Source organism: Pongo pygmaeus, chromosome 9, assembly GCF_028885625.2.
Source record: "Pongo pygmaeus isolate AG05252 chromosome 9, NHGRI_mPonPyg2-v2.0_pri, whole genome shotgun sequence".
Lineage (NCBI taxonomy): Eukaryota > Metazoa > Chordata > Mammalia > Primates > Hominidae > Pongo > Pongo pygmaeus.
The window spans coordinates 58,049,715-58,077,361 of NC_072382.2; the positions used below are offsets into that span (position 1 = coordinate 58,049,715).

General features: G+C 37.6%; 1 protein-coding gene across 1 annotated transcript; it reads left to right on the top strand.

Moving 5' to 3' along the window:
• Positions 1-694: 694 nt before the first annotated feature.
• TPH1 (tryptophan hydroxylase 1) lies at positions 695-27,647 on the top strand. Its single transcript, XM_054439420.2, has 11 exons — positions 695-759; positions 5,632-5,774; positions 10,266-10,449; positions 13,050-13,150; positions 16,849-16,916; positions 17,067-17,263; positions 19,788-19,923; positions 20,705-20,831; positions 22,439-22,534; positions 23,501-23,634; positions 25,271-27,647. The coding sequence occupies exons 2-11, from the start codon at positions 5,658-5,660 to the stop codon at positions 25,443-25,445; spliced, it is 1,335 nt and encodes a 444-aa protein (XP_054295395.2). The 5' UTR covers positions 695-759; positions 5,632-5,657; the 3' UTR covers positions 25,446-27,647.

The window sequence follows — 27,647 nt, forward strand, 5'->3', positions numbered from 1 at the left end:
CCCGCCCCCGGCCCGGTCTGCCGGGAGGACCCACGCCCCACACCTGCCGGCCCTCCCTTCTCATTGGCTGCTGCCCGGCTGCTCCGACGTCGCTTCTATAAGAGACAGGCAGCGCGGGGCAGTCGGCCGGCCAACTCAGCCTGCTGGCGCCCGAGGTGAGTGAGGCGGCCCTTCCCGCGGGCACCGGGGACCGCCGTCGAGGCTTTGGCGGCGCTTGGCAGGCGCGGGGCTGGGCAGAGTCACCCTCCTGGGAGGTAAATTGGTGGTCTTGCGGAGTCAGATTTGGGAGGTCGGAGTTGTACCCCTGTAGACGCTTACTCTTCTTTCCTCCTACGCTGTTTGAGGAGAAAAGACACTTTTTGAGGGCCTCCCGTGTGCCAGGAGCAGACTCTTTACCCATCATCAGATTTCACCTTCACAACAAACTCTGGTAGATATTTCTTGAGTCCCCAGATGAGGAAACTGGGGTCCAGAGTCCAACCCAAGTCTGTGTGACTCCTCTATGTTGGCAGAAACAGATTTTTCTTCCTTCCCTTCCTCTCCATCAAAGGGCAATATCTCTTTTTTTCTTCTCCTCCCATGAAGGGAAGCCTCCCTTAAACGGCCTCCCGAAGAAGAGGGAGTCTCAGATGCAAAGCTTCTCAGCATCGCACTTACCATCATCACCACCATCCCAACAGTCGACTGAGAGCTTTTTGCAAGGTCGCAATTGACAAAGAGGACTAGGTCCTTGCGGTTTAGAGTCAGCTAAGAGTCCAGGTAAACTCAACCTTACCTTTGGCGTTTGATTTTCAGAGGTTTAAAATGAACTTCCCATTGATGTCTCACTCTACTTGACTTAGCAGGAAAAAGACTAGAGTTGAACTTGCTAACCCAGGAAAAGTTTGTGCCTGTTAGTTAAAAAAAAAATAAGGTAGGTGTGTGTGTGTGTGTGTGTGGAATTCTAATATCAATGTTTCTGTAAAGTTATAATCTGTGGTTTACGTATGTTATCACTGAGGTCCATTTGTACATGTATTATTAGATTATCTCCAGATAGGGATGTGTCTTCTATTTCCATTTTCTCTGCCAGTGCCTTTATTTCCTAGAATACTGTTTTTCATGGATAGTGTTTTCTTTCGTATTTCATCTCCACTTTCATCCTCATTCCCACTCCTTATTTAGAAAAGAAAATCAAGACTCTCTAGAGGATTCCCTCCCTCTGAAAGAATCCTTCTTGCAGTTTTTAGTTCTGTCTTCAAACAATGTCCATGCTTTCAAAAGACTAATTCAGTAGTGCTTTGTGCTTCCTAGATCAGGTAAATATAAATTACACTTGTTTTACTGATTAAACTAAGGGAAGAAAAGAGTTGCTTATTGTATATGCCTTGACCTCTATCAAGGGTCGGGTCTGTTGATCTTCTGAGTGTCTTCTTGGTATTTTTTCCTTATTTCCAGTGGTGTGTCCTGCACAGCAGTGCATCCTTAGGCCAGGAGACGCAGTAGGAGAATGACTCTCTGCGTTTCATGAGAAAAGGGTACCAGTTGGTATTAGCTGATCAGAGTGTTGCTTTAAAAATAAAATGCTTATGTATTGATGAGGCACCAATTCAGACAAGTGTGACCTATTTTATCTTACCAGGTTAATATTGTGGGTTTTTTTTTTTTTTTTTTTCCTGAAAGAGGAAGAGGAGGTAGGTAGGTTGAAAGGGGAAAGGAAAAAGTAACAGGGCAAAATATTGAGGTTCTGAAAGGGGTTTGGGGTTAATTGAATGGAGGAAAAAATAACTGATGCCTCATAAGCTCTGTCAACCAAGCAAAGTTATGGCCAAGTTTTAGTAACGATCAAAGATCTATGTCCTGTGAGATTATTTTGGGGTGGGGGGAACAAAAAAGAGGGTGAGAATTTTCTTCTAGTTTTCTACTTTCTTAGGAAAAGTTCTTTTTGAGAACCTTCATTTTTATCATGACTTAAACAAGGAGGAGTGTTTCCACATTTATTTATTTTAATTTTTATTTTTTGAGACGCAGTCTCGCTCTGTCACCTGGGCTGGAGTGCAGTGGTGTGATCCCGGCTCACTGCAACCTCCACCTCCCAGGTTCAAGCCATTCTCCTGCCTCAGCCTCCCGAGTAGCTGGGACTACAGGCGCGTGCCACCACACCCAGCTAATTTTTGTATTTTTAGTAGAGATGGGGTTTCACCATGTTGGCCAGGATGGTGTCAATCTCTTGACCTCATTATTCGCCCGCCTCGGCCTCCTAAAGTGCTGGGATTACAGGTGTGAGCCACTCACATCTTAATATAATAATGTATGTCTTTCAATAAATCAAAATAATATAAATGCTTTGCATATCATAAATTTCAATTAATGTATCCTTCACCCTCCTCTCCCCACACCCACTAAGGAGATGTTGGCACAAAACTTGATCCATTCCAGAATCAGGTAAAGAAAATAATTATGAACCCTAAAGGGATGGAGCCATGACTGTTAGTACCTTCACACAATAGCAACTTCCAGGAGAGCTTAGGGGCCAGTTTTGAAAATCGAAGGAAATTCTCTTTTTTTTTTTTTTTTTTTTTAAGAGACAGGGTTTTACTCTCACCCAGGCTGGACTGCAGTGGCACGATCATGGATCACTGCAGCCTAGAACTCCTGAGCTCAAGCAAGCTTCCTGCCTCAGCCTCCCTAGTAGCTGGGACTGCAGGTGAAAGCCACTATGCCTGGCTAACTTAAACAATTTTGTTGTTGTTGTTCATACATCTCACTATGTTACCCAGGCTCTTCATAATAGTTTTTGTTGTTGTTGTTTGCTTGTTTTTGTTTTTTGAGACGGAGTCTCACTCTGCTGCCCAGCCAGAGTGCAGACACAATCTTGGCTCCCTGCAACCTCTGCCTCCTGGGTTCAAAGGATTTTCATGCCTCAGCCTCCCGAGTAGCTGCTATTACAGGCATGTGTCATCATGCCAGGCTAATTTTTGTATTTTTAGTAGAGACGGAGTTTCACCATGTTGGCCAGGCTGGTCTTCAACTCCTGACCTCAAGTGATCCACCCGCTTTGGCTTTCCAATGTGCTGGGATTACAGGCATGAGCCACTGCGGCTGGCCTCATATGGTTTTATATGAAGAGTTTTATTCCAAGCTCCAAGAGATTGTTGAAAGACAAATTATCAGGAGATCTAGAATTCTGTTAGTGTTACCACTGACTGGAAAAAATCAGTGGTAACTTTTCTTTACTGTTCTCTGATCCTTGCTGCCAGTTCTTAAAGTTGATTTACATGAAGAAGCTAGTGGTTGGCCAGGAAATAGCTTATATTTGCAGAATCCTCTTCCTTCTGCATGTCATGGTGATGGTATCAGGAAACATGAGGACTCAGTAACTATAGGCTAACTCAGTACATTTTACTTTGGGGTCTTTGTCTATTTGTTTGCAAAAAAACTGCTGAATTATTTGCTTGAGATTTGGAATTTAATACACTTTAGGGGTTTTCTAATAAATTAATGAAACTGAAATCACCTTGATACAAAACAATACTGACATTTTATATCATAAAGCAACTTTTCCAGATGCTTGCTATTATAAGAAATATGTTAATCATCTTGTAAAATGCCTGATTCCTAGGGCAAGAAAAAATCTTAGCCAGAGGTATTTAGAATGTCTATTTCATTACTTGAACATTTTCTCTTTTTTTGAAAACTCGAAAATTTGGGACATATTCCCATTTATTTGAGATAATACTTATTGAGTACTTAGTGTAGGTTAGCAACTGTTCTGAGAGTTTTATATAAATTATAACTATTTAATTCTCATAACAATACGTTTATATATATTTAATCCTCCTTATAATCATGAAAGTGGTGTTAATTATCCTCCCTCCAAGTTTGCAAATAAAGAGATTGATACCCATAAAGATTATAACTTGCCTAGATGGATTTGCAGAAAGATTTATTACTAGCAATTTGTTATATTATTTTGCATCTCTTTTATTGTTTACATTTTCACGCTATAGGACAACGTCACCCATACTCTGTGTTTGATAAGAAAAGTCAATCTTTGAGTGGTAATTGAATGGGTAAGAAATGTTTCTGAAGGTTTTCACATCACTAAAAACATTTTGAGAATGCTTATCTGAGGCCATCCCTGAATTTTTAGCCCCAGAGCCACCAATTTGTAATTTTCTGTGTATACTTAAGTTTACCTTAAGAAATGGTCACTTCCTTTGAAGTGGAAAGTCTCTTAAGATCTCATCCATAAATCCTTTCTCAGCAGAGACTCATGGATGGGCTGGAAGCTATATTCAGTCATCTTTAGAAGCACATGGGATATTGATCAAAGGGGTGGGGAGGTGGGAAGGTGAGGGATGGTTGAGTGTACTCCTTGGGTGTGTCATGGCTGGGATCTCAGTGTCCCTTCTCTTCTGCTTATTTGTACTTATTGAGAAGTCTGTCTTCCATTTTCTCCTTCCCCATGAACAAGTGTGTGAATTCTTTGGAGGCAAATTGTCTTGTTTTTAAATTTTTACTGCCATAACTTTGACTGTGGTGCTTTACACGTGTGAATGTGCTTTGGTTGAAATTTTATTCGTTTTACCATTAGTAATTATTTGAATCACAGAAAAATCCACATAATTATTCAGTTTAACTGGCCATTTAGTTTTATAGCATTTGAAATAGAAATTGTTTTAGTTCTACAGACTAATTTGGCATAATTTAAAAATCTTGGTAGTTTTGGAAACTTGAACCTAATGAATTCATAAATGTTAGTTAAATTTTGAATTATGTATCTCTAACTCTTCTTGGTACCTGAAATATCCTAGTTTCTTCCATGAGGAAAGTCTCAGAATAGCACATCATGTTATGATGTTTTAAAACGAGTGGGAATTTTGGATGTTATGAGTTCTTGTAGCTGTTTGGTAACTTAGTTTTATATTAGAAAGGTTAAGTAGCATGCCTGAGGTCATACACTGATAAACATGAGGCCAATGATTAGATATGTCCGACTTCACATTCCGCATATTTCCTCACACTGTTTTGCAGTGTAAATAGGTGGTTAAGAAGATACCAAAGTAGATATCTGGTTCATCTTCTGAGAAGCAGAACTAGAATTCTCCTGGCTAGCAGTTATCCATCTAGTGCACATATATCTAGAGCTGGCCAGGCCTTTAGTTTACAAAATAAATAGAAAGCCTTGTCCCCACTCTGGAGGAGCTTGCTGCCTTGTTAGAAGGTGAGATATGTTCGAATAAAACATTTGGGGAAACCATTTGAGACCTGGTATAATGAAGTGCTAAGATTGTGGGCAAGGCGGGGAGGAGGTAGGCCTTCCTGACTAGTTTAGGCTACAAAATAGTTGGGAAGACTGCAAGGAGCCAGCAGGCTTGAGTCATGCCCTAAAAGAGGGATTGGTTTAGAAAAAAACCAAAGGGAACTACTAACATGTATTGTATGCCTATTCTATTCTAGGCAGGTGTCAGGCAAAGTTTTATCTTATTTTGGTCTCACTAGATTCTTGCAAAGCTTATCTGCATATCCAGGTTTTATAAAAGGTTAAGAAACTGAATCTCCTAGAAGTAAATGAGCCCTTAGTTACCAAATATTGTCTGCATTGTGCAACTTCTTTTTTAGTCCGTTGTTTTTGTTTTCATACTTTAGTTTTAGAGAATTACTCCAAATTCATCATGATTGAAGACAATAAGGAGAACAAAGACCATTCCTTAGAAAGGGGAAGAGCAAGTCTCATTTTTTCCTTAAAGAATGAAGTTGGAGGACTTATAAAAGCCCTGAAAATCTTTCAGGTAAGCATTTTCCATATTTTTGCACAGAATTCTTCTAGAAATGAATCTCTAAAACTATATTTAAAATATAGGGCAACATAGCAAGACCCTATCTCTAAAAAAAAAAACCCCAAATTTAGCTGGGTGTGGTGGTGGACACCTGTAGTTCCAGCTACCTGGGAGGCTGGGGTGGGAGGATTGCTTGAGTCCAGGAGTCCAAGGTTACAGTGAGTGAGCTATGATCACACCACTGCACTCTAGCCTGGGTATCAGAGTGAGATTTCTCTCTCTCTCTCTCTCTGTATATATATATACAGAGAGAGAGAGAGAAATATATAATTTTTATATATTATGTATATAAAAATTATTGTAAACTCTTCGGAGATGGAGTACAAACATTTGTTAAGAACTTACATTTCTAAAATAGTGCTAAATTCTAACAAGGGATACAAACAATTTACAGAAGAGGAGATACAAATAGCTACTTTGAGAAATGGGGGAGAAAAGATTCACTTCATGGATTTTAGAGAAGCAAATTTTAATTTTATTTTAATAAAATATTAAAATTTTATTGATATTTAATCATATATTATTAATTATATACTTGAGATTTAATGATATAGTCATAGTATATTTAATGATATTATTTTCATGTAGCAAAGATTCTATAATGACAGTGTCTCCTATTGTCAGAGCTTCATTGCATTGGAGGTACATTACCCTCCAATGCACCTTTGGCACAAGGATAAATTTGTGTACCATGTAGGGAAACTATCTGGTAATATGTATTATGAGCCTTAAAATGTTCATATTTTTAACCCATAATTCTAATTTCATAAATCTGTCTTAAAAATATGGATCAGTCAGGCAGAACATGAATATTTATTAAGTCCTTACTATGTGTCAGGTACCACACCAGACACTAAGGATGTGGAGCTGGACAAAGTAAACACAGTGCCTGTCCTCACAGAGTATATAATCTAGTGGGGAAGGCGACATTAAACAAACAACTGCAGTAAGTGAATAATTACTATGTGTAAAGTGACATGAAACAGAAGTACCAGATATTCTGACAGCATTGAACTTGGGGGACCTAGCTGAGTTTAAGGGCTCAGGGACACACAAAGATTTATTGTTTATAGGAACTGAAAATTATAAATAATCCATTTGTCCTAATATAGGGGATGTTGAATTGTGATAGCAGAACACCACTGTGGTTAAGCTCTGGTCTCCAGAGACAGGCCACCTGAATTCAAATCCTTGCTCTGTCAGTTATTACCTGGGTGATCGTGGGCAAATTGATTAATCTCTCCACACTTCAGGATTTATGTCCATAAAATGAGAACTCTACCTACCTCATAGGGTCATTGTGAGCATTAGTGGAGTTAATATCTCTAAAGTGCTTAGGATGGTACAGTACAAAGTAAGTGATCAATAGATGTTAGCTATGTTAATAATGATATGACATACTATTATATAGCCGTTCACAAAGAATATTTCAAAGAATTAAAAATCTTAAATACAGATAGTCTAGAAGAGCTTGTAATGAAAAGCATCAGTTTTCTTACCTAACACATACCGTATTCTCAGTCCCACTCCCTAGAGACAACCTCTTTTAACTATTTCTGGCCTTTAGTTTTTTTGGTGGTGAGTTTATGAAATCTAAACATTGCTCTTATATGCCTTTTCAAGTTATCGACTTCACACTATATTCATTTACTTTCTATTATGAACAATGATACTGACACCACCTCCCTCCCTTCCCTCTCCCAGTCCTTCCAAATCTGATAATTATATTATTACTTTTAGCTATTCTATTGATTACCTTTGGGTCTTTAAATAAAATACCTGTATGTCTTCTTCCATTAACTTTTTTTAAATTTAATTTTTAATCAAAGAATAATTGTGCGTAGCTTAAAAACAACTCAACCCATACTATAAAACATATTTTGTAAAAAGTAGTCTTTTGCTCTGTCTCTCTTCATTCCTAAGTTCCATTTAATTTTTTTGCAACCTTATGTGCAGAAGCTTGAGTTAATCACACTTGTTAAATCACATGTACACTATAATTGTTGATTTGTGCAACCTCTTCCTGTTTTATTTCATTCTTCAATTCTATCTCCATTTCTCTCTTCTGATAGAGAGCTGCTCTCATGTTTGATATGTACATTGAATTACTTTTATCTGCACTTTAGAATATGTAGTTTTTGTGTGTGCATATATTAGTAATTTATATAATCATACTGTGCTATAAAGATTCTCTTTCCCATCCAGCACTGTGTTTTTAAGACCTATGCACGTTGCTGTGTGAACATCTCATTCATTCTTCTAACTGCTACATGGTGTTCTCCGGGTGTGTCTCCATCCATTTTACTTATCCCCCGCCTAGTGGAGGCAACCATTTTCAACTCTTTAAACTATTTTTCTAATATTTACTTCCACACTTATAAATTATATGCTTATTCTGCTTCTACTTCTTGATTTCCAAAATTTAGGTAATTGTCTATTGATTTTCAACAGTGAAGTAAAAATTTAAGTTTCTTGACACAACTCCCCTTCTGATGGCCTCAACTTCCTTTCCACTCGTCTAACCGATGTATTTGTGTCCCATTTTTTGTCTCTGTCAAGTTTTAGTGTTTTTATTATTAAGATTATGTAAATATTGTTTAAAGAAGAGCCATAGTATCCACCTTTGTGACTTTTCCTTTCTTGTGCAACAGGATTACAGCATAGTGTTTAAGCACATGGACTGTGGAGCTGGACAGCCTAGATTTGAATTCCGGCTCTGACACTTGTCACCTGTGTGCTTCTGGCCAAACTGCTTAACCTCTCTATGCCTCTGTTTCTGTAACTGAAATATCTGATAGGGAATGTTTCACTTACTACTTCTACTTTATCTGAATTTTCCACATTGTATATTTTTCTAGATGAACTTGGAAATTATTTAGTTACATTTCCTCACCAAATTCCATTGAGATTTTAATTTAGGAATAGTTGACATTTTTGCATCTTTTTTTCTCCAAAGACATAGTTTAGCTTTATATTTATTCAAGTCATCATTTAGAAAATATTTACAAATGCATTATTAATGTAAAAATTTATAAGAAATAGATGAAATGAAACTCTTCTTTACTCTTGATAAATCCCAGTATGTTTTATAACTGACTTCTATCGATTCTGTGATAAATTCTATGTTCCTGAATAAACCTTGCCTATTCTAGTTTCCTAACATCCTCTATCACTCACTCCTCTTTCTTGTTAGCTCATGTTCCCTGATTTTTTTTTTTTTTTTTTTTGAGAAAGGGTCTCACTCTGTCACCCAGGCTGGAGTGCAGTGGCACAATCATGGCTCACTGTAGCCTTAACTTCCTGGGCTCAAGTGACCCTCCTACCTCAGTATCTCGAGTAGCTGGGACTACTGGTGTGTGCCACTATGCCTGGCTAATTTATTATTTTTTGTAGAGACGGGGTCTTGCTATGTGGTCCAGGCTGGTCTTGAACTCCTGGACTCAAGTGATTCTTCCACCTTGGCCTCCCAAAGTGTTGGAATTACAGGCGTGAGCCACCACGCCTGGTCTATTCTATCTATTCTTTAAGATTCATTTAAGTTCCCACCCGCTCCATGAAACTTTCTACTCTCTCTTAAGTCGTAATGCTTTTCCCTTTGTTGAGCATCTGCATCTGAACACTCTTTATTTTCTTAATCTTCCATGTGTTAGCCAACTAGATTGTAAATTCCTTTTTGTCTTCCCTTTATATTCTTTGCAGCTCTTACCTAGTTACACAGGTGTTCACTAAGTTATTTTAGGATGCACTGGTTAGTATTGGAGATTATCTGCTCTAACCTTCTCATTTCTTTAGATGAAAAAACTATAGGGTGATTAGTGCTCATGTTGCATTATCATGTCCCCAGCACTCTTCCTCAGCTACCCAAATTGGTAAGAGAACATACCCTCCTCCCACACTTCTACACACAGCACCCCCATCTTAGCCTGACTTGGAAGAGGTCAGAAGAGGAGATCTGGTTCAGCTGTTACTAAGATTGTAGCTTAAGAGATTTGAGGTATTGAACACTGTGTGCTCAAGCTGTTCATCTAATTTTATTAAATGGATTTTTGAAAGGGAAACTCTTCTTTCTCCAGAACTAACATTGGTATCACTTTTTGAAAACTAGCTTTTATTTATGAGAATTTTCAAAAGATTCCTCTTAGCCAGGAAACTTAATAATATTTTGAGTTGAATTCTGATTAATTCTGACAATCTGAAGGACCTCTAGTGTGTGTTATTTTATTGGTTTCTGGAGGATGGGATAAATTTTGAAAACTTTTCTGACTAATACATAATTTTTAAGAAGGAATTATTTTGTTGTTGGCAGCACTAAAAACAGCCTTTTTCCCTTTGGCTGTTCTGAGAAGTGTGAATCTGACTTTTAGTGGTAATTAAAGTAGCCTGCTCAAAGACTATTAACATTTGAGGCAGTTACATGAAATCTTTACCCTGTGCTTTACACAGGAGAAGCATGTGAATCTGTTACATATCGAGTCCCGAAAATCAAAAAGAAGAAACTCAGAATTTGAGATTTTTGTCGACTGTGACATCAACAGAGAACAATTGAATGATATTTTTCATCTGCTGAAGTCTCACACCAATGTTCTCTCTGTGAATCCACCAGATAATTTTACTGTGAAGGAAGATGGTAAGTTCGAAAGGTGAAAATACTACTTAGAAGATGAAACACCTAATGTGTGTCCAGTCTTATATTTATCTTGAAGACATGAAAATAATAAAACACAAGCTCTCCAAATTGCTTATAGTCTGGTAGTGAAGGGAACACAAAATATAGTTGCTCCAGATACCAAAGAAAAATTATAAAGCAACATTTGATCAAGTGTAAGAGAAATGTAAAAGAAAATCTTGGGTATAAGAAACAGCTGGATGTGGTGGCTCATGCCTGTAATCCCTGCACTTTGGGAAGCCGAGACAGACTCACTTGAGTCCAGGAGTTCAAGACCAGCCTGGGCAAAATGGAGAGACCGAGTCTCTGCAAAAAATACAAAAACTAGCCTGGTGTGGTGGCATGCATCTATGGTCCCAGCTACTCTGGAGGCTGAGGTGGGAGGATCACCTGAGCCCAGGAGGTTGAGGCTGTAGAGCCGAGCCGAGGTCGTACCACTGCACTCCAGTTTGGGTGACAGAGCAAGACCCTGTCAAAAAAAAAAAAAAAAAAAAAAAGAAAGGAAAGAGAGAAAGAAAGAATAAGAAAGAGAGAGAGAAAGTAAGAAAGAAAAGAAAAGAAAGAAAGGAAGAGAAAAAAAGACAGACACAATTTGGCATAATCAGAAATTGATTATCTCTCAATTTCCAAATCATCAACATTTCTTGATTTGACAAACCTATAATTCACAATCCCTGAGCACTTACTAAGTCTCATAAGACTTGCCATCTAGCAGATAGTAAATGAATATTTAAATCTGTTGCGAATGTTGACAGTTGCTGACAACTATGAAATGACACACAATATGTATAGCAGGGGACTTGTCCGTGGCCTTTTAGGAATCAGGCTGCACAGCAGCAGGTGGGCAGCAGGTGGGCAGCAGGCCTGGCGATCCTTACCGCATGAGCTCCGTCTAGGAGCGTGAACCCTATTGTGAACTGCGTGTGTGAGGGATCTAGGTTGTGTGCTTCTTATGAGAATCCAATGCCTGATGAAACCATCTCCCACCTCCCCATCTTTCCTTCTTGGAAAAATTGTCTTCCACAAAACCACTCCCTGGTGCCAAAAAGGTCAGGGACAACTGATGTACAGCATTCCTTCCAAAAGCAAATGAGAAATAAAGCCTTCTAAAGTTTCAGTTACTCAGGTTGCAAAGATAAAGGTTAAGATCTCTGCTGGTAAAAAAATCCTTGAAGTTCACTCGCGGCAAAAGACAAATAGATAATTTAGGTACATTTTATATATGGTACTCAATCTAAAATAATCTCTTCAGATTATGTCCACAGTATTTGAGGTGTAATCAGGACTGCTGTTCATCTGCTATGCGTTCGTACAGCTATATAATTACTAAAATACTTATATATCTCCACTTCTGGCTGGCAGAGAGCTACTTCCCCAAGTCCCTTGAGGGCTTCTCACCATGCCTGAAGCCTCTGTTGCTGCAGATACCATCCCCCCAAGAAGTCCCACACCCATCATTAACAATCAAAGGGTTAACACCTTGCAGAGCAGAAGCCTAGGACTCTGCTGATGTCTATTTTGAGTGATTACTGCTCCTGTTGTATTTGTTGTTAAATCCCTTGAATATCACTCCTGGATATGTTAGAAAGAGCAATATGCTGGGGCAAGAAGAGCGGAGTTCTAGTCCTCTGTCTTCCAAGAGGAGTGAGTTATCTTGGATAAATTACCTCTCCGGAGTTTGATTACCTCATCTGTAAAATGCAGAGGTGTATAGATGATGAAATAGTTCAGTTGATATTTAGGATACACCGACCTTGTGACAGATATTTCTACTAAGAAATAGGGATACAAAAAGACATAGTCTCCACCCTACAGCTGTTTCCAGTCTTTCATGTAAGACGGACATATAAACAGATACATTATAATAAAACATAGTAAAAGCCTTTAGAGAGAAACATAACATCACGGGAACCCAGGGGACAGATAATTAGCTGTATCTACAGGGTGAGGGAAGGCTTCGCGGAATGAGAAGATCTCATTAGATTTGGGTCTTGAAGGATGTGAAGGATATTCTCAGGAAAACAGAAGGGTAGGGTGGGACAGGGAATGGAAGTGGAATAGCTATTCCAGGCAGAAGAGTAGCATTTATAAAACCCCATAGTCTTACGAGGGCTTGCGTGTCTGAGGAATGGTGAGAAGATCAAGGTGGCAAAGACAAATGATTTCTAAGATCTTTTCCATCAGCAAAAATAAATGAAGTTTTTATTAAGTTTGTACCTTGGTCTGTAAATAAAGTTGTGCATCTTTATTCTGCTTTTGTTGAATAACTAAATATGTAGCTTAAGCATTTTTAAAACTTTTAGTCTGCTTCTAAAGTACAGTATTTCTCCAAAACTTAGAACATCAACCTGAAGACTCAAAAAAAAATTAAAGCTCAGAAATTTTGAATACATTTTACTTTTTAGAAATAGGGCAATTTACTTAACTCGTATAAATCTTGCCTTGATGTACAAGCTAAAATTAAAACTCTCATCCAACTGAATTTAATTTTCTCTTCTTTATTGTCTTGTTTAAGATTGTCTCTTCAACTTTTAGTGTTTTTTTTTCTTTAAATTTTACAGGTATGGAAACTGTTCCTTGGTTTCCAAAGAAGATTTCTGACCTGGACCATTGTGCCAACAGAGTTCTGATGTATGGATCTGAACTAGATGCAGACCATCCTGTAAGTATTTTCTTTTTTTTAAGACCAAGTCTTGCTCTGCTGTCCAGGCTGGAGTGCAGTGGCACGATCTCGGTTTACTGCGACCTCTGCCTCTTGGGTTCAAGCGATTCTCCTGCCTCAGCCTCCAAGTAGCTGGGATTACAGGTGCCCACAACCACACCCAGCTAATTTTTGTTATTTTTAGTAGAGATGGGGTTTCACCATGTTGGCCAGGCTGGTCTCAAACTCCTGACCTCAGGTGATCCACCCGCCTTGGTCTCCCAAAGTGCTGGGATAACAGGCATAGACTATCACCCTGTAAGTACGTTTAAGAAATATATTTATAAAAACAATTTAAAGCAAACTAAAAATTAAGGACAACTTTTTTAGAGAAAGTGTTTTTTCTAGACTAAATGAGACATTGTTTTAATCAAGATTTCAACAAGTGGGCCGGGCGCGGTGGCTCACACCTGTAATCCCAGCACTTTGGGAGGCCGAGGCGGGCAGATCATGAGGTCAGGAGATCGAGACCATCCTGGTTAACATGGTGAAACCCCGTCTCTACTAAAAATACAAAAAAATTAGCCGGGCGTGGTGGCGGGCGCCTGTAGTCCCAGCTACTCAGGAAGCTGAGGCAGGAGAATGGTGTAAACCCAGGAGGTGGAGCTTGCAGTGAGCCGAGATGGCGCGACTGCACTCCAGCCTGGGCGACATAGCGAGACACTGTCTCAAAAAAAAACCAAAAACAAACAAACGGATTTCAATAAGTGTTAGTGGACCTCCATATTGGTAGAATTGAGACTAACTGCCTGAAAAACATGTAGCTTCATTTGTTCCAAAATATCTGTCCCATGCCCAGCATTCCTATTATTAAGAGCTATTCAAAAGGTTATACTAAAATGAAGACTGCGTCTGCAATCAGTTTTTATTTAAATGAGCATGGGTTATTGGAAAGGGAGATAAATAAAAGTGGGCCAGAGAAAGACTTGCCACCCACACTGCCCACCATGATTGGTTTATTAGGCAGCTGATGAACTAGGAAGTTGTTTCCTGAGAAACTTGTACAGTACAGGCAAGAGTTGGAGAATTAGTAAATCTAGAGCATTTCTGGGAGGGGAGGAGAGAAGAGAGTGCAATTGTGAAGTTGAACTGACCAGAGCTTTAATGTAGCCTCTCTCATGTGTTAGCTGTGTGAATGTGACCTTTTTATACTACCTTAGACAGCCACTAGATGATCTGTCCAATTATTCTATAATCTTATTGAATAACTATTGCAATTAATTGCAGTACTTGCCAGAAAGGAGCATGTAGTCTAGTTGAAAAGCTAAAGCACACATATATAAATAAACACACACAAGATAAAATGTAAAAAGTGCACTAGGTGAAAATTTTGCTTGATGAAAAAATTGCCTTTAAATATACATAAGAGAGCAAACACTTGTAGCTGAAGAGATCAGAGAAAGGCAACATTTCAATTGGGCCTTAAAAGATTTCAGGAGATAAGAAATGGAAAGGAAGAACAATTCAGGAGGGAACAATATGAGCAAAGGTTCAGAGGCAAGAAAATCTGGGGCATGTTTATGGAAAGGTGAGTACATCAGTTTTACTGATCTACTAAGTCCTGCTGATTTTCACCTCCTAGGTATTTCTTAAACGTGTTCCTTATTCATCCTTACTACCACATCCCTTAAACTGGTCTCCCTTCTTCTAGCCTTGTCACCTTCAAACACCTCCTCCTTATCCTCATTAGAATGATCAAAAACCTCAATATGACTGTTATTCATCTTCTCTCTTAAAAATCACCAATGGCTCCTAGGTACATACTTAAAAGAACTGAAAATATATGTCCATACAAAAACATATACACAAATCATTGTAGCAGCTTTATTCATAATAGCAAAAAAGTGGAAACAACCCAAACGTCCATTAACTGATAAATGGATGAAGTATAGTATATTTATATAAGCAAATATTATTGGCCATAAAAAGAGATGGAATACTGATATGTGCTACAACATAGATGAACTTTGAAAACATTATGATAAATTAAAGAAGCTAGTCACAAAAGGTCCCATATTGTATGATTCCTTTTATATGAAATGTCCAGAATAGGAAAATGCGTAGAAATAGACAGTGGATTACTGGTTGCCAGGAGCTGAGGAGGGTTGGGGTGGAGTTGGAGAGTGATTGCTAATGAGCATGGTGTTTCTTTTTGGGGTGACAGAATCTTTCTGAAATTAGATGATGGAGATGGTTGTTTAACTCTGTGAATATCTAAAAACCACTGAATGGTTATTTTATGGTATGTGAATTATACCTCAATAAAGTTATTTAAAAAACACCAGTGGGTTCCCATTACCCAAGGCTAAACTCCAAGCTCCTTAATGGACCTTTAATTTGCAGACCCCAACTAGTTTCAACATGCTCCGCCTTACTCTCCAAGTTTGAGCAACATGGGGTTGCTTGTATTTTCTTAGGCACAACATGCTGTTTTTTTTTTTTTTTTTTTTTTTTAAATCACTGTGCTATTTCCACTCCTCTTTTGTGTCTTAGCTTGAGAGTCATCACTGGGAAGCTTTCCCTGAACCACACAATCGTCTTAAGTGCGCATGCCGTTCTGTACATATCTGTGCAATATGATGAGACACTTATTGTATCATTTTACAAAAACAGGTTCATGTAAACTCCTTTAAGCCCCAGACTGTGCTTTGTTCATATTGTTTTTCCAGATTTTAGCACAAATTGTAGTAAATCTGTGCTACCTCATAGATCTGTATTAAAGAGATGAGTCTCATTCTCTCTCTTCAGGTGTCCCCTTCTTTCCCAATATTTGCATTTTTTTCTCCTGGGCTTTGATTTTTGATTTTTTTTTTTCAAGATATAGTCTCCCTCTATTGCCTAGGCTGGGGTGCAGCGGCATCATCATACCTCACTGTAGCCTAGAATTCCTGGGCTGAAGCCATCCTCCTGCCTCACCTTCCTGAGGAGCTGGGACAACAGGCATGCACCACCACACTTGGCTAGTTATAATTGTTATTTAAAATTTTTTTTGGTACAGACAGGGTCTCCCTTTGTTGCCCAGGCTGGTCTCAAACTCCTGGGCTCAAGTGAGTCTCCTTCGTAGGTCTCCCAAAGTGTTGAGATTACAGGCCTGAGCCACCATGCTCAGCCATTTTGTCTAAAAAAATTTTTTTCATGAGTATAAATTCTAATGTTACTATTTTGTCTGCCTTTTAAATCATCATTGTTTCTGCAAATGGCAAATGCATTTGCATTTTGTGATAAAATCTAAGACTAGATTCAGTTAAGTCACTATTTCAAATATTAATTACTCTTTAGTATTAATTACTATTACAGGTAAATATAACTGAAGATACAGTCAAATGATTAAGGAAAAAAACCCTCACCCTTGGAAAAGAGCCATGTATTTAACTGGGATGGTGGTTTCCTTATTCTTTAAACCATTTTATCTTTGTAGGCACAATTCTATCTTTGTATCCATTATATCTTTTACCTTTGTAGCTACTGGAGTATAAAGCTGTCATGTAATATTGACTTTAAAATAAAAATGATCATAAATCTCTAAATAATGCTTGCTTATAGTAACAATTATGTAGCCCTTTAATATAATAGCTCTAGTAATAATGAAATGTTTCCCAAATATCATTTGTCAAGTATTTTTTAGTATGGATATTTAAAAACATATCTTTAATTATCAGGGCTTCAAAGACAATGTCTACCGTAAACGTCGAAAGTATTTTGCGGACTTGGCTATGAACTATAAACAGTAAGTATATTTGAAAAAATATAGCCAACCTTGAGACAATAAAATAAGTGAATAGAATAAATTGTGTTCATTTGGTAAGTAGAAAGTGAAATAAGTGCCACTATTTATTAAATGCTAATTCAAAACAACTCCTTCCTTTTATCTCATTAGTGGAGACCCCATTCCAAAGGTTGAATTCACTGAAGAGGAGATTAAGACCTGGGGAACTGTATTCCAAGAGCTCAACAAACTCTACCCAACCCATGCTTGCAGAGAGTATCTCAAAAACTTACCTTTGCTTTCTAAATATTGTGGATATCGGGAGGATAATATCCCACAATTGGAAGATGTCTCCAACTTTTTAAAAGGTAATAAGCTAATTAATTTTTTGTAAGGGGGTTGCTAAACTCTGTTTTGATGATGACAGCATTTTTTTTTTTTTTTTTGATACAGAGTCTTTCTTTCTGTTGCCCAGGCTGGAGTACAGTGATGCCATCTTGGCTCACTGCAGCCTCTGTCACTGCAGCCTCTGCCTCCTAGGTTCAAGCGATTCTCTTGCCATGGCCTCCCAAATGCTGGGACTACAGGCATCCGCCATCACCCTGCTAATTTTTGTATTTTTGGTAGGGATGGGGTTTCGCCATGTTGGCCAGGCTGGTCTTGAACTTCTGACCTCAAGTGATCCATCCGCCTCAGCCTCCCAAAGTGCTGGAATTACAGGCGTGAGCCACCACGCCCCACAATGACAGCATTTTTAATAGAGGAATAAAGCGTAGTGTTATGGGAGGTCAGAATTTTCCTGTACTCTGTCCTGGTGTATTGGATCCAGGATTGGGCACCACACTGAAGGATAATCATAACCTGCAGCCAAGGTAGAGGAAAGTGAGCAGAATTATATGGGGATTTGAAATTGTATCACATAAGTAAAATTTGAAGAGCTCTTAGGGTGTTTAACCTAGAGATTTAGGGGCTGTTATAGCTTTATTTAAATATTTGAAAGCCATCTTTATAACAGAGGGATTACTGTGTGACTCTAAAGTAAAGGACTGTTGGATAGAAACTTCAAGCTTTTGGCCTAGAATAGAGAATATCTTGTTAAAGAGTGATTTGAAAACAGAATAGGCTGATGAGATGGTTAGTTCCTCATCCGTGGGGGTGTTCATGCAAAAGCTCCACACCCATTATTTGGTAGAGGAAATTCAAACATCTTGGAGAAGGTTGAAGACCTTTTCCACATTAAGATGTTATAATTTTAGCAAGAAAAAAGGTGGTGCTAGTAGAGATATAAACAAAGGGTAAGGACAATTTTATTCCTTTTAATTCTTTATGTTTGTTTGGTCCAGGCCTCTTTTTTCTAGCTAGCATAGGAAGTAAAATGATCAGTGATCTATCTTCAAGGGTTTACAATATTTAAGAAGTATAAATTTTCCCTTTCATCTCAGTAGATAGTCTCAGCAGATTACCATTGTGGAGAAAACAAAGCAGTTATGCTGTGACTCAAAAGAGTTTAGTTTATTTCCATCATGGTCTGAAATTTCTGTCTTTGAGTTTCTTACATAGACTTAAAAAAATCTACATATCTATTTAACTGCTTAACAGTATTCAACAACTATACACAAAACTAGAAGAAATAAATAGGAAAGAGCAATACAGTTTCTACAAGGGAAGAAATTATGTAAGTGGTTTCTATAAAAACTAAACTTTTGAAAAACAGTGATTAAGGGTGATAGAGAACCAATGCACATAATATTGCTGGACTTATAAAGATGGACAAATATATGCTACAGAAGTTGTAACATCAAATTTGCATGAGATTTGGAGGAAATGCTTTGTTATACACACAAAACTGAAAGCTGATCTCTTAGGGTCTGGAGCCTGGGCTGGCTGCAGAATGTGTTGCTGAAAATGCTTCAAGGTCAAATATCAGAGAGAAATCAAAACTAACAGAAAGTTCAAGCAAAAGTTGGAAGGGGATACCTGCACTACTAAATATGGTAGACACTAGACACATTTGGTTGTTTAAAATTTAAATAACTAAAATAAATGTAAAGCAAGAGGTTGGTTCCTCAGTCACACTAACCACATTTCATATGCTCAATGGCTACATGTGGCTAGTAGTTGCCTTATTGGACAGCACAGATACGGAACATTTCTATCACTATGGAAATTTTTACTGGACAGTGCAGTCTGCCCATCAGAATGGCAGCATCCAAATACAACACAGCTGGATGGAACTGGAATACCAGAGTTGTGAGGGTTTGGAATGAAGGCCAAGATTAGGGCTTACAGGGGTCTCCTGAACCACTGAATCCTAGTGGTGGGCCTCTTTTACAGTATGCGTGCAGTCTTGGCTGTTGGGAAATGGAAGAGCACTATCCAGTTTAGATAAAAGAAAGGGACTACTTTACAAGAGATAGTACTGGCTAAAAATGGCAGAGCTTCAAAAATGGTTCTGATTTAAATGAATACATCTTGTTAGTGATTTTTTACAAAAAGAAGATCATCTAGGAGATAGTATAAACCCTTTAGGGAGACAGCAAGGTGTTGTAAGGCATGAGGAAATCTGAGTTCTCATTCTACCTTTATCAACTAATGTGTGGACTTAGGCACATTATTGAGTCTCTGCGCCTCCATTTCATAGTCGTCACAATAAGGAGAAACATCCTTAACTCATATTGTAAACATGAAAGGAGATGTGATATGTAAAAGGTCTAACTCATTGTCTGGCCATAGCAAGTGCTTAATAATAATTAATTCCCCTTAATATGCATATGATAAATTTTAGTTTCCATGTCTTCCATCAAAGTGTTACTTGGTGCCACTAGCAGAACTAAAATGCTGCAGTCAGGGGTCTATTCTGGTAAAGATTTTGTTTTCTCCTTTGCTTTGCAGAGCGTACAGGTTTTTCCATCCGTCCTGTGGCTGGTTACTTATCACCAAGAGATTTCTTATCAGGTTTAGCCTTTCGAGTTTTTCATTGCACTCAATATGTGAGACACAGTTCAGATCCCTTCTATACCCCAGAGCCGTAAGTACTTCTATTTCAGCCAGGAATTCATCAAATTGTTATTTATAATAATGGCATCTACCTTATGGGTCTTTTTTTTTTTTTTTTTTTTTTTTTTTTTTTGGTGTGTGAGGATTAAATAAATTAGCACATGTGAAGCATTTAGAATGGTACATGGTATGAAATACATGTTCCATGCTCTATATGTGTTAGCCATTATGATTATTAATTGACAACTTATTAGGTGCTAGCTGCCATTCTGAGCATAGGGAATGTAACACTGAAAAAAATCAGACAAAAATTTCTGCCTGCATAGAGCTTGTATTCCAGTGGCGGATACAGATAATAAACAAACAAGTAAATGTATGCAAATGTTGCATCGAGTGGTGTTGAGTCCCATGGAGAAAAATAAAGCTGAGAAAGGGGGATGGAGGAAAGTGTAGGTGGGTGAGAGTGTGTGTGTGTGTTGCTGTTTTGAAAAGGGTGATCAGGAAAGGCCTTGCTGAGAAGGTGATATTTGAGCAGAGATCTGATTTGGGTGTGTATGTGGCAGGGTTGGGGGTTGGGGGTGGCATGTGGATGTCCATGGGTACCTGATATGCACTTATATGTGTGTGTCTGTGAGTGGCCAAGGTTTTGAACCAAAATTGTTTCTTTATTTGATTAGTGTCCTTTGTGATCCATTACCAAAGTAATATCATCTGATCATTAGAATAAAATATTGGATTTCGATTTGATTGAATGGTTGATTATACACGTATGTTAAGCACTGCAGCATGACAGACTTGTACCTCTATTTCAGAGATACCTGCCATGAACTCTTAGGCCATGTCCCGCTTTTGGCTGAACCTAGTTTTGCCCAGTTCTCCCAAGAAATTGGCTTGTCTTCTCTTGGCGCTTCAGAGGAGGCTGTTCAAAAACTGGCAACGGTATAAATCTGGAATTAACTGTATAGATCAGTAATTTTCACCTGGGGTTGGGTGTATGAGTATCTGTGTAGTTTAAAAGTACATATTCAGAATGACCATTAGAAAATTTGTCTTTGCTTGGAGGTTGCAGTGAGCCGAGATTGCACCACTGTACTCCAGCCTGGGCAACAGAGAGAGACTCTGTCAGAAAAGAAAAGAAAAGAGAGGAAAGGATAAAGAAGAGAAAAGAAAGAGAATAGAAGAGAAGAGAAAAGAAAGGAAAAGAAAATTTGTTTTTGCTCATAATCTTTAATTCAAATAACATTAAAGAAGGATGTAAAATTTTATGGTTTATCAAAAGGAGACATGAGCTTTAAAAAAGGTAGAGAAAAACAAGATTACAATAATAGGTTATCTATCTTTTATTTTCCAATAAAAAGGATAGGTTTCCTTAAAATTATGCTAAAATATTTTTGAGTACTAGGTACAAGACACTGTGCTGGAAATACAAAGATAAGTAAGGCCTGGTTTCTACCTTTAAGGAGCTTATATACTGTTTGAGGAGACAGTTACGTCAAATGAGATAGCCTATAGCAAAGTCCACATTGCTCTGGGAGCATAGAGAACCGGGGGAAGGTTTCCTGGGAGAAGGACATCTGGATTAGCTGATGGAAAATGAGTGATGTGCTCAGCAAGGAAGGAAGAAATGCATCTCAGGATGAGGGCACACAAGGAAAGACAAGGTGGTGCTTGGTGTGTCTCGGGAATCAGCGAGAAGCTGGAGCAGAGTGTCCAAGAGTAGGGGAGGCAGTGTGAAATAGAATAGTGCTTCTAAAACTGTGGTTTGGGGACCTCTGGGGTCCCTGAGACTCTTTTATGGGGTCCTTGAGGTCAAAATCATGCCCAGATAAAAGACCCATTCAAAGCACACAGTGGATTTAAATGTAACAGGCAGTTCATTGACATAATTCAGATTCCACATTGCAGTTGAACTTTTGAGAAACTCTATCCACTTGTTGAGTCTTCATGCAGAGTAAAAGGAGAATATCCACAACTATCCAAAAAGACTATTAAAATATTCAACGCTTTTCTAACTAGATAACCGCATGAAGCCGATGTAACTCATGTACTCAAACAGTATATCCCAAAAGGTTAACTACAGAAGCAGACACGAGACTCCAGCTGTCTTCTAGCCAGACATTAAAAAGGTTTATAACATTGTGAAACAATGCTACCTTTCTTAGTTTTTTGTTTTGTATAATATAGTTATTTGTATTAAAACATTCTTTGTTACCATAAAATGAGTTTGTTAAATTTTAAAATTAATTAGCAAGCATTTTCATCTCAGTTTTAATTTTTAATATGGCTAATATAGCTAGAGATAACCTACACATACATGCACAACAAAAGCTTTAGGGTCCTCTAATTTTTAATAGTACATAAAAGTCATCAGAACAGAAGTTTGAGAAGTACTGGTTTAGAATGAGGCCAGATTGTAGAAAGACTTGTGAACTAGATTGGGATTTTGGACTTTATTTTAGGGTATTTTGGGTCAGTGACTAAGAATTGTAATTTATTTTAAGTTGAATTCTTCGGTGTGTGAGAATAATATTGATGTTCTTTTGCAGTGCTACTTTTTCACTGTGGAGTTTGGTCTATGTAAACAAGATGGACAGCTAAGAGTCTTTGGTGCTGGCTTACTTTCTTCTATCAGTGAACTCAAAGTAAGAGTTGCAAATCTTTGTATATAACCATATTCACCTAATATAATTGATAAAACCTGAAATAGTTTTTGCTTTTGAACAACAGCTTACTATGGAAAATGCTTGGGGATGTCACTAATCATTACCTGAATGTATTTTTCTCTATTTCCCAATTATATATTATATAATATAATCCAAATGTGTGTGTGTGTGTATAGATAGATAGATAGATAGATAGAGAGAGAGAGAAAATCAGAATTTTATAAGGGCATTTATGGGGAACAGCAAGCTACTTCTTTTGCTGGAGTATACTGTGGGTTGAATAGAGCTGTGGAAAATAAGTTTGGAATTGTAGGTTGGAGCCATTGCATTAGTAATACACACACATATGAAATATTTTCATATATTTCTGATATATATGAAATGGTATGTGTATATTTTAAGTAAGAAGTGTTTTAAAATCTTTGCTTACAAAGTCTTGCTGTTTTCTCATCATTTCTGATATGCTAGCAATAACTTCTATAATTTCTAAGGAATTCTTTGAGATTTATTATTTATTTGATGAATAAATAAACTCATGTTTGTTGAGTAATCAATGTGTATGAAACACCATCCAAGGTACTGTCTTGCTTTCAGGGAGCACTTGATGGTGGGTATATAAGTCATACATAGGAATAACTAGTGTTGGGTAGAAAGTAGATGCCATAATACAGGAATAAGTAAATAAAGATCCTTGGGTGCTTTTACACAAAGAAGAGAGGAAGAACAAAGCCATGGAGAGGATCTTGGGGGTATTTACAGGGAAGTGCAAGCCATTTCTTTTGCTGGAGTGTACTGTGGGTTGAATAGAGCTATAGGAAATAAGTTTGGAATTGTAGATTGGGGCCATTGCATTAGTAATATGTTTAGAGGTGAGCCAATTATAGAAGTTGCATGATCTATGAAAATAGATATTATTCTTTGATTCACTGACTCTTTGTCTGCTAGCATGCACTTTCTGGACATGCCAAAGTAAAGCCCTTTGATCCCAAGATTACCTGCAAACAGGAATGTCTTATCACAACTTTTCAGGATGTCTACTTTGTATCTGAAAGTTTTGAAGATGCAAAGGAGAAGATGAGGTACAGTATATCTTCTTCATGCCTTCATTTTCTTCAGTGAAAGATCAGCCCCATTATGGTAACAAGTCACAGAAGTAAGCAGCTAGATAATTTGAAGCCCACAAGGAGCCTTCTGTCTGTAACACATCTTCCTTTCATAACGAGTATCTAGAGTATGTTGTGTATAAGGATTTTGCATAGTTGCAAATATGAATCAGATACATTGAGAAATTGTTTTCTTTCCAATTCTTCCAATCAGAGAGTTTAGTAGTCTAATAGGGAAAATAGATGATATGCAAATTACTGTATAACAACATGGGAAATGACAAGAGCTTTGGAGAGATACAGATGAAACATTGTTCTGCATTTTATTCAAGAGCAATTCATTTCAGGTGGACAAACAGGGTAATCTTAATGTTATTTGAGAAAGGACTTGAAGGATAGATAATATTTAGATATATTAAGTTTTAGACTGAGAGTTAGCATGAAAAAAGGTCAGGACGTTGAGAAATATAGGAGATATGTACAACGTAATCAAAGCTACACTTTATTAATCAGCTAAGTGTGTGGTTAAGAAAGGAGGATGTTGGAGGCAGAGAAACTTTTTAGAAGATTCTTGGAACACTTCAGGTGAAAATAAATGCCTGAACTAAGACAGAAGTAGTAGGAAAAGAAAAGACTTTCGAAGGAGAATCAATGAGACAACATTGAGTGGAAGCGGTCATGAGGTCACATTGTGATGATGGAGATTGATAGGGGTTGAAGTCATAGTCTTTGTCTTTCAGAGAAACCATTAGTTGGGGAATTAGGCCATTCATGAAACTAAATAATAATACTAGTAGGGATTCCTCTAGCATAAATGGCAACTTGTTAGAAAAGGGGGTCCCCTCTGTGTAGACCAGGTGGATTACGAGTTGGATTTCAGCTGCTACTGATGTATAGTTGTCTTCAGCTTCACATTTATCCCTAGGAGTCCCGGACATGATTGTCCGTGGGGGTGCCAAATGAGAGGTTCAAACAGTGGTTTGATAAAGGTGGCAGAACTTTAATGTTTGAAAAAAGGGCAGAATTTAGGTCATTTGAAAGGAGCCTAGAGGGAAACATTCTAAGCGGAAAAATCGACATGTGCAGGAGCTAGGACCATTCCTAGTCTATTTTGGGGTATGTGAGTATGTGTGTGTCTGTATGTGTTATATGTTATATAAACACACAGGTTACATATGTGAGTAGGTATAGTTATATAAGGCATGACTGAGGGATCTGTTACTATGTGGTTAAGTGTTGTAATGAAACAGTTTTACGTCTACTGATAAAACTACAGTAGTTGGTCTCCTTCCTGTAGTCAAGAGATGTATACAGTAATAAATGATTAATAAATCCACCTATGGGATCTTTCCCTAGTAATACTAGGGATTTACAACTACTTTATAATGTAAAGTACTTATAACTATTTTATAACTACTTTAGGTTTCCCACTTGTGTGGGATTCCAGGGGTCCTCTGCAAATGCAATGTAGAGAAGTAGGTCAGATTGGTTGTATGCATATCTAACAAAAATTTGTTTTTTGCCTAGTATGTGAAATAGATTCTGTTGTTTGTTTAGTTTTCATCATTCATTCCCTAGAAATTGATTGTCTCCTATTTGTTTTCTTAAATAGAGAATTTACCAAAACAATTAAGCGTCCATTTGGAGTGAAGTATAATCCATATACACGGAGTATTCAGATCCTGAAAGACACCAAGAGCATAACCAGTGCCATGAACGAGCTGCAGCATGATCTCGATGTTGTCAGTGATGCCCTTGCTAAGGTCAGCAGGAAGCCGAGTATCTAACAGTAACCAGTCATCCAGGAACATTTCAGCATCAATTCGGAGGCCTCTGGGCCATCTCTTGCTTTTCTTGAACACCTGATCCTGGAGGGACAGCATCTTCTGGTCAAACAATATTATCGAATTCCACTTCTTAATGAATCACTAGTCTTTGAAAATTTGTACCTGGATATTCTATTTACCACTTATTTTTTTGTTTCTTTTTTTTTTGGTAGCAGCTTTAATGAGACAATTTATATACCGTACAAGCCACTGACCACCCATTTTTAATAGAGAAGTTGTTTGACCCAATAGATAGATCTAATCTCAGCCTAACTCTATTTTCCCTAATCCTCCTTGAGTAAAATGACCCTTTATGATCGCTTAGAATACCTTGAGGAGTATTACGGCGCTGACTCATACTGTTACCTGAGATCCCCTTATTTCTAAAGTATCTGTTACTTATTGCTGAATTTGTGCCAAGCTCAATCACATTCACACTAAAATTTAACAGGAGACCCAGCTGTCTTTGTTGCTAGCATGAGCAAAAGTATAGAGGCCTTTGCACATGGAGGATACCTAGTAAAGAGCAAGTAGTCTAGTTTCAAGTGTAGTATCTTGTAGGGAAATGGGAGTAGCTAAGCCTGGAAAGGTTGAATGGGGCATAATCATTAAGACTAGGCTAAGAATTCGAGACTTTATTTTTTAGGCATTAGGGAGCCCCTTCCCAAGTGACTATCTTCCTTGAAACTTTGTTTTCTTTCAATGACATCACATGATACTGGTTTTATTCTAGACTATCTATCCTACTCATGGGTCCAAGGGAAACTTAGTAGAGATGTGACTTGCATGGGGCTGTACTCAGACATGTGGTCCTAGGTATTATAATGGGGTTGTCCCCAGATTAACAGGAAGCATTGTTATCAAAGGAAGAGTTCAAACTGAGATAAGAGAAGCACAAAGTAAAAGATAGAAAAAACAGTGCTGAGTACTTTATTTCTAAGGTATAAGGTGAGGCCATAAACAGAAAGGTATGCAATGAGAGTAGAGGCTGCAGAAAAGGGGAGGAAATAGAATGTCAGAAAGGTCAAGAAGAGCAGTTTAGGACTGAGACTGTAAGTAATGTAAGGATTGCAAGGAATGGTTTTTATGCAGTCAGCTGTGTAGTACAGGGAGTAAGCAGTCCTGTTATCAATTGGTGAAGCTGAACTCCAAAATACAAACTTATGTCTCTTTAATTTGCCCCTTTCCTCCCTCTAGTCACTAAATGAAGATGTTCTTCAAGTTTCTGTCTTTGCACTTCTATCTTTTTGCTATCTCTTCATGGGGAATGTCACCCAGATACATGACTTCAGTTCTTATTTTGAATGACTCCTCTATTTGCAGTTATAACCCTGACATCTTTCTTGAATTTTTTTGCCCCTTAATTCCAACAATCTCCTGGATGTCTATGCAGATGTCTCATAATTTAGGCCAATGCTGTACAACTTCATGTGGCACCATCCACATAGAATGAATAGGGGTTGTTCAATATGACAGCTCTGCCAAGCATCTCAAATTGAACAGGTCTATAAAGGAACTCAGAATCACTTGAATATCACAGTCCATCAGCTTCCTCTCCCAGTAATTTAATTTCCATTAATGGTATATTAAACATCATATTTTCAATCATTTTCAGGTTTAGTTAGCTACTTAAAAATAGGCTTTTTTTCACATAAATAAATTGTATACCATTTAACATGTTTTATTTCAACAGACTAATAGATCTTTTAATACTTCTTAGTCCTCAAAATAAATTATTAAAAACTTTGTATTTCATGTCATATTATATAAAGAAATAGAATTTTGAAGAATAATTCATGCTGTTTTAAATTTTTACATTGTACATTTTAATAGCTAATCAACTCTTAAGTATACATTTGATGGTAAATAGATGCTAGCTAATCTGGAATCATTTGAAATATTGATTATCTGATTTATAGTTTGGTTGCAAGGAAATCTACTGTAAGCAAATCATAATAGATAGCAAATCTTATAACATGTAGAAAAAAGAAATTAAAAAATAGCAAATAACACAGATTATGCATACTTTATATGGTTATTTTCATACAACTTTGATAATGGCAAAGAATCATACTTATTGAATTTTAAAATGATGATGTTTGAAATCACTCTATGACTAAAGCACATGAGAATAAATGTTAAAGGCACAGCCTTATAATCCAC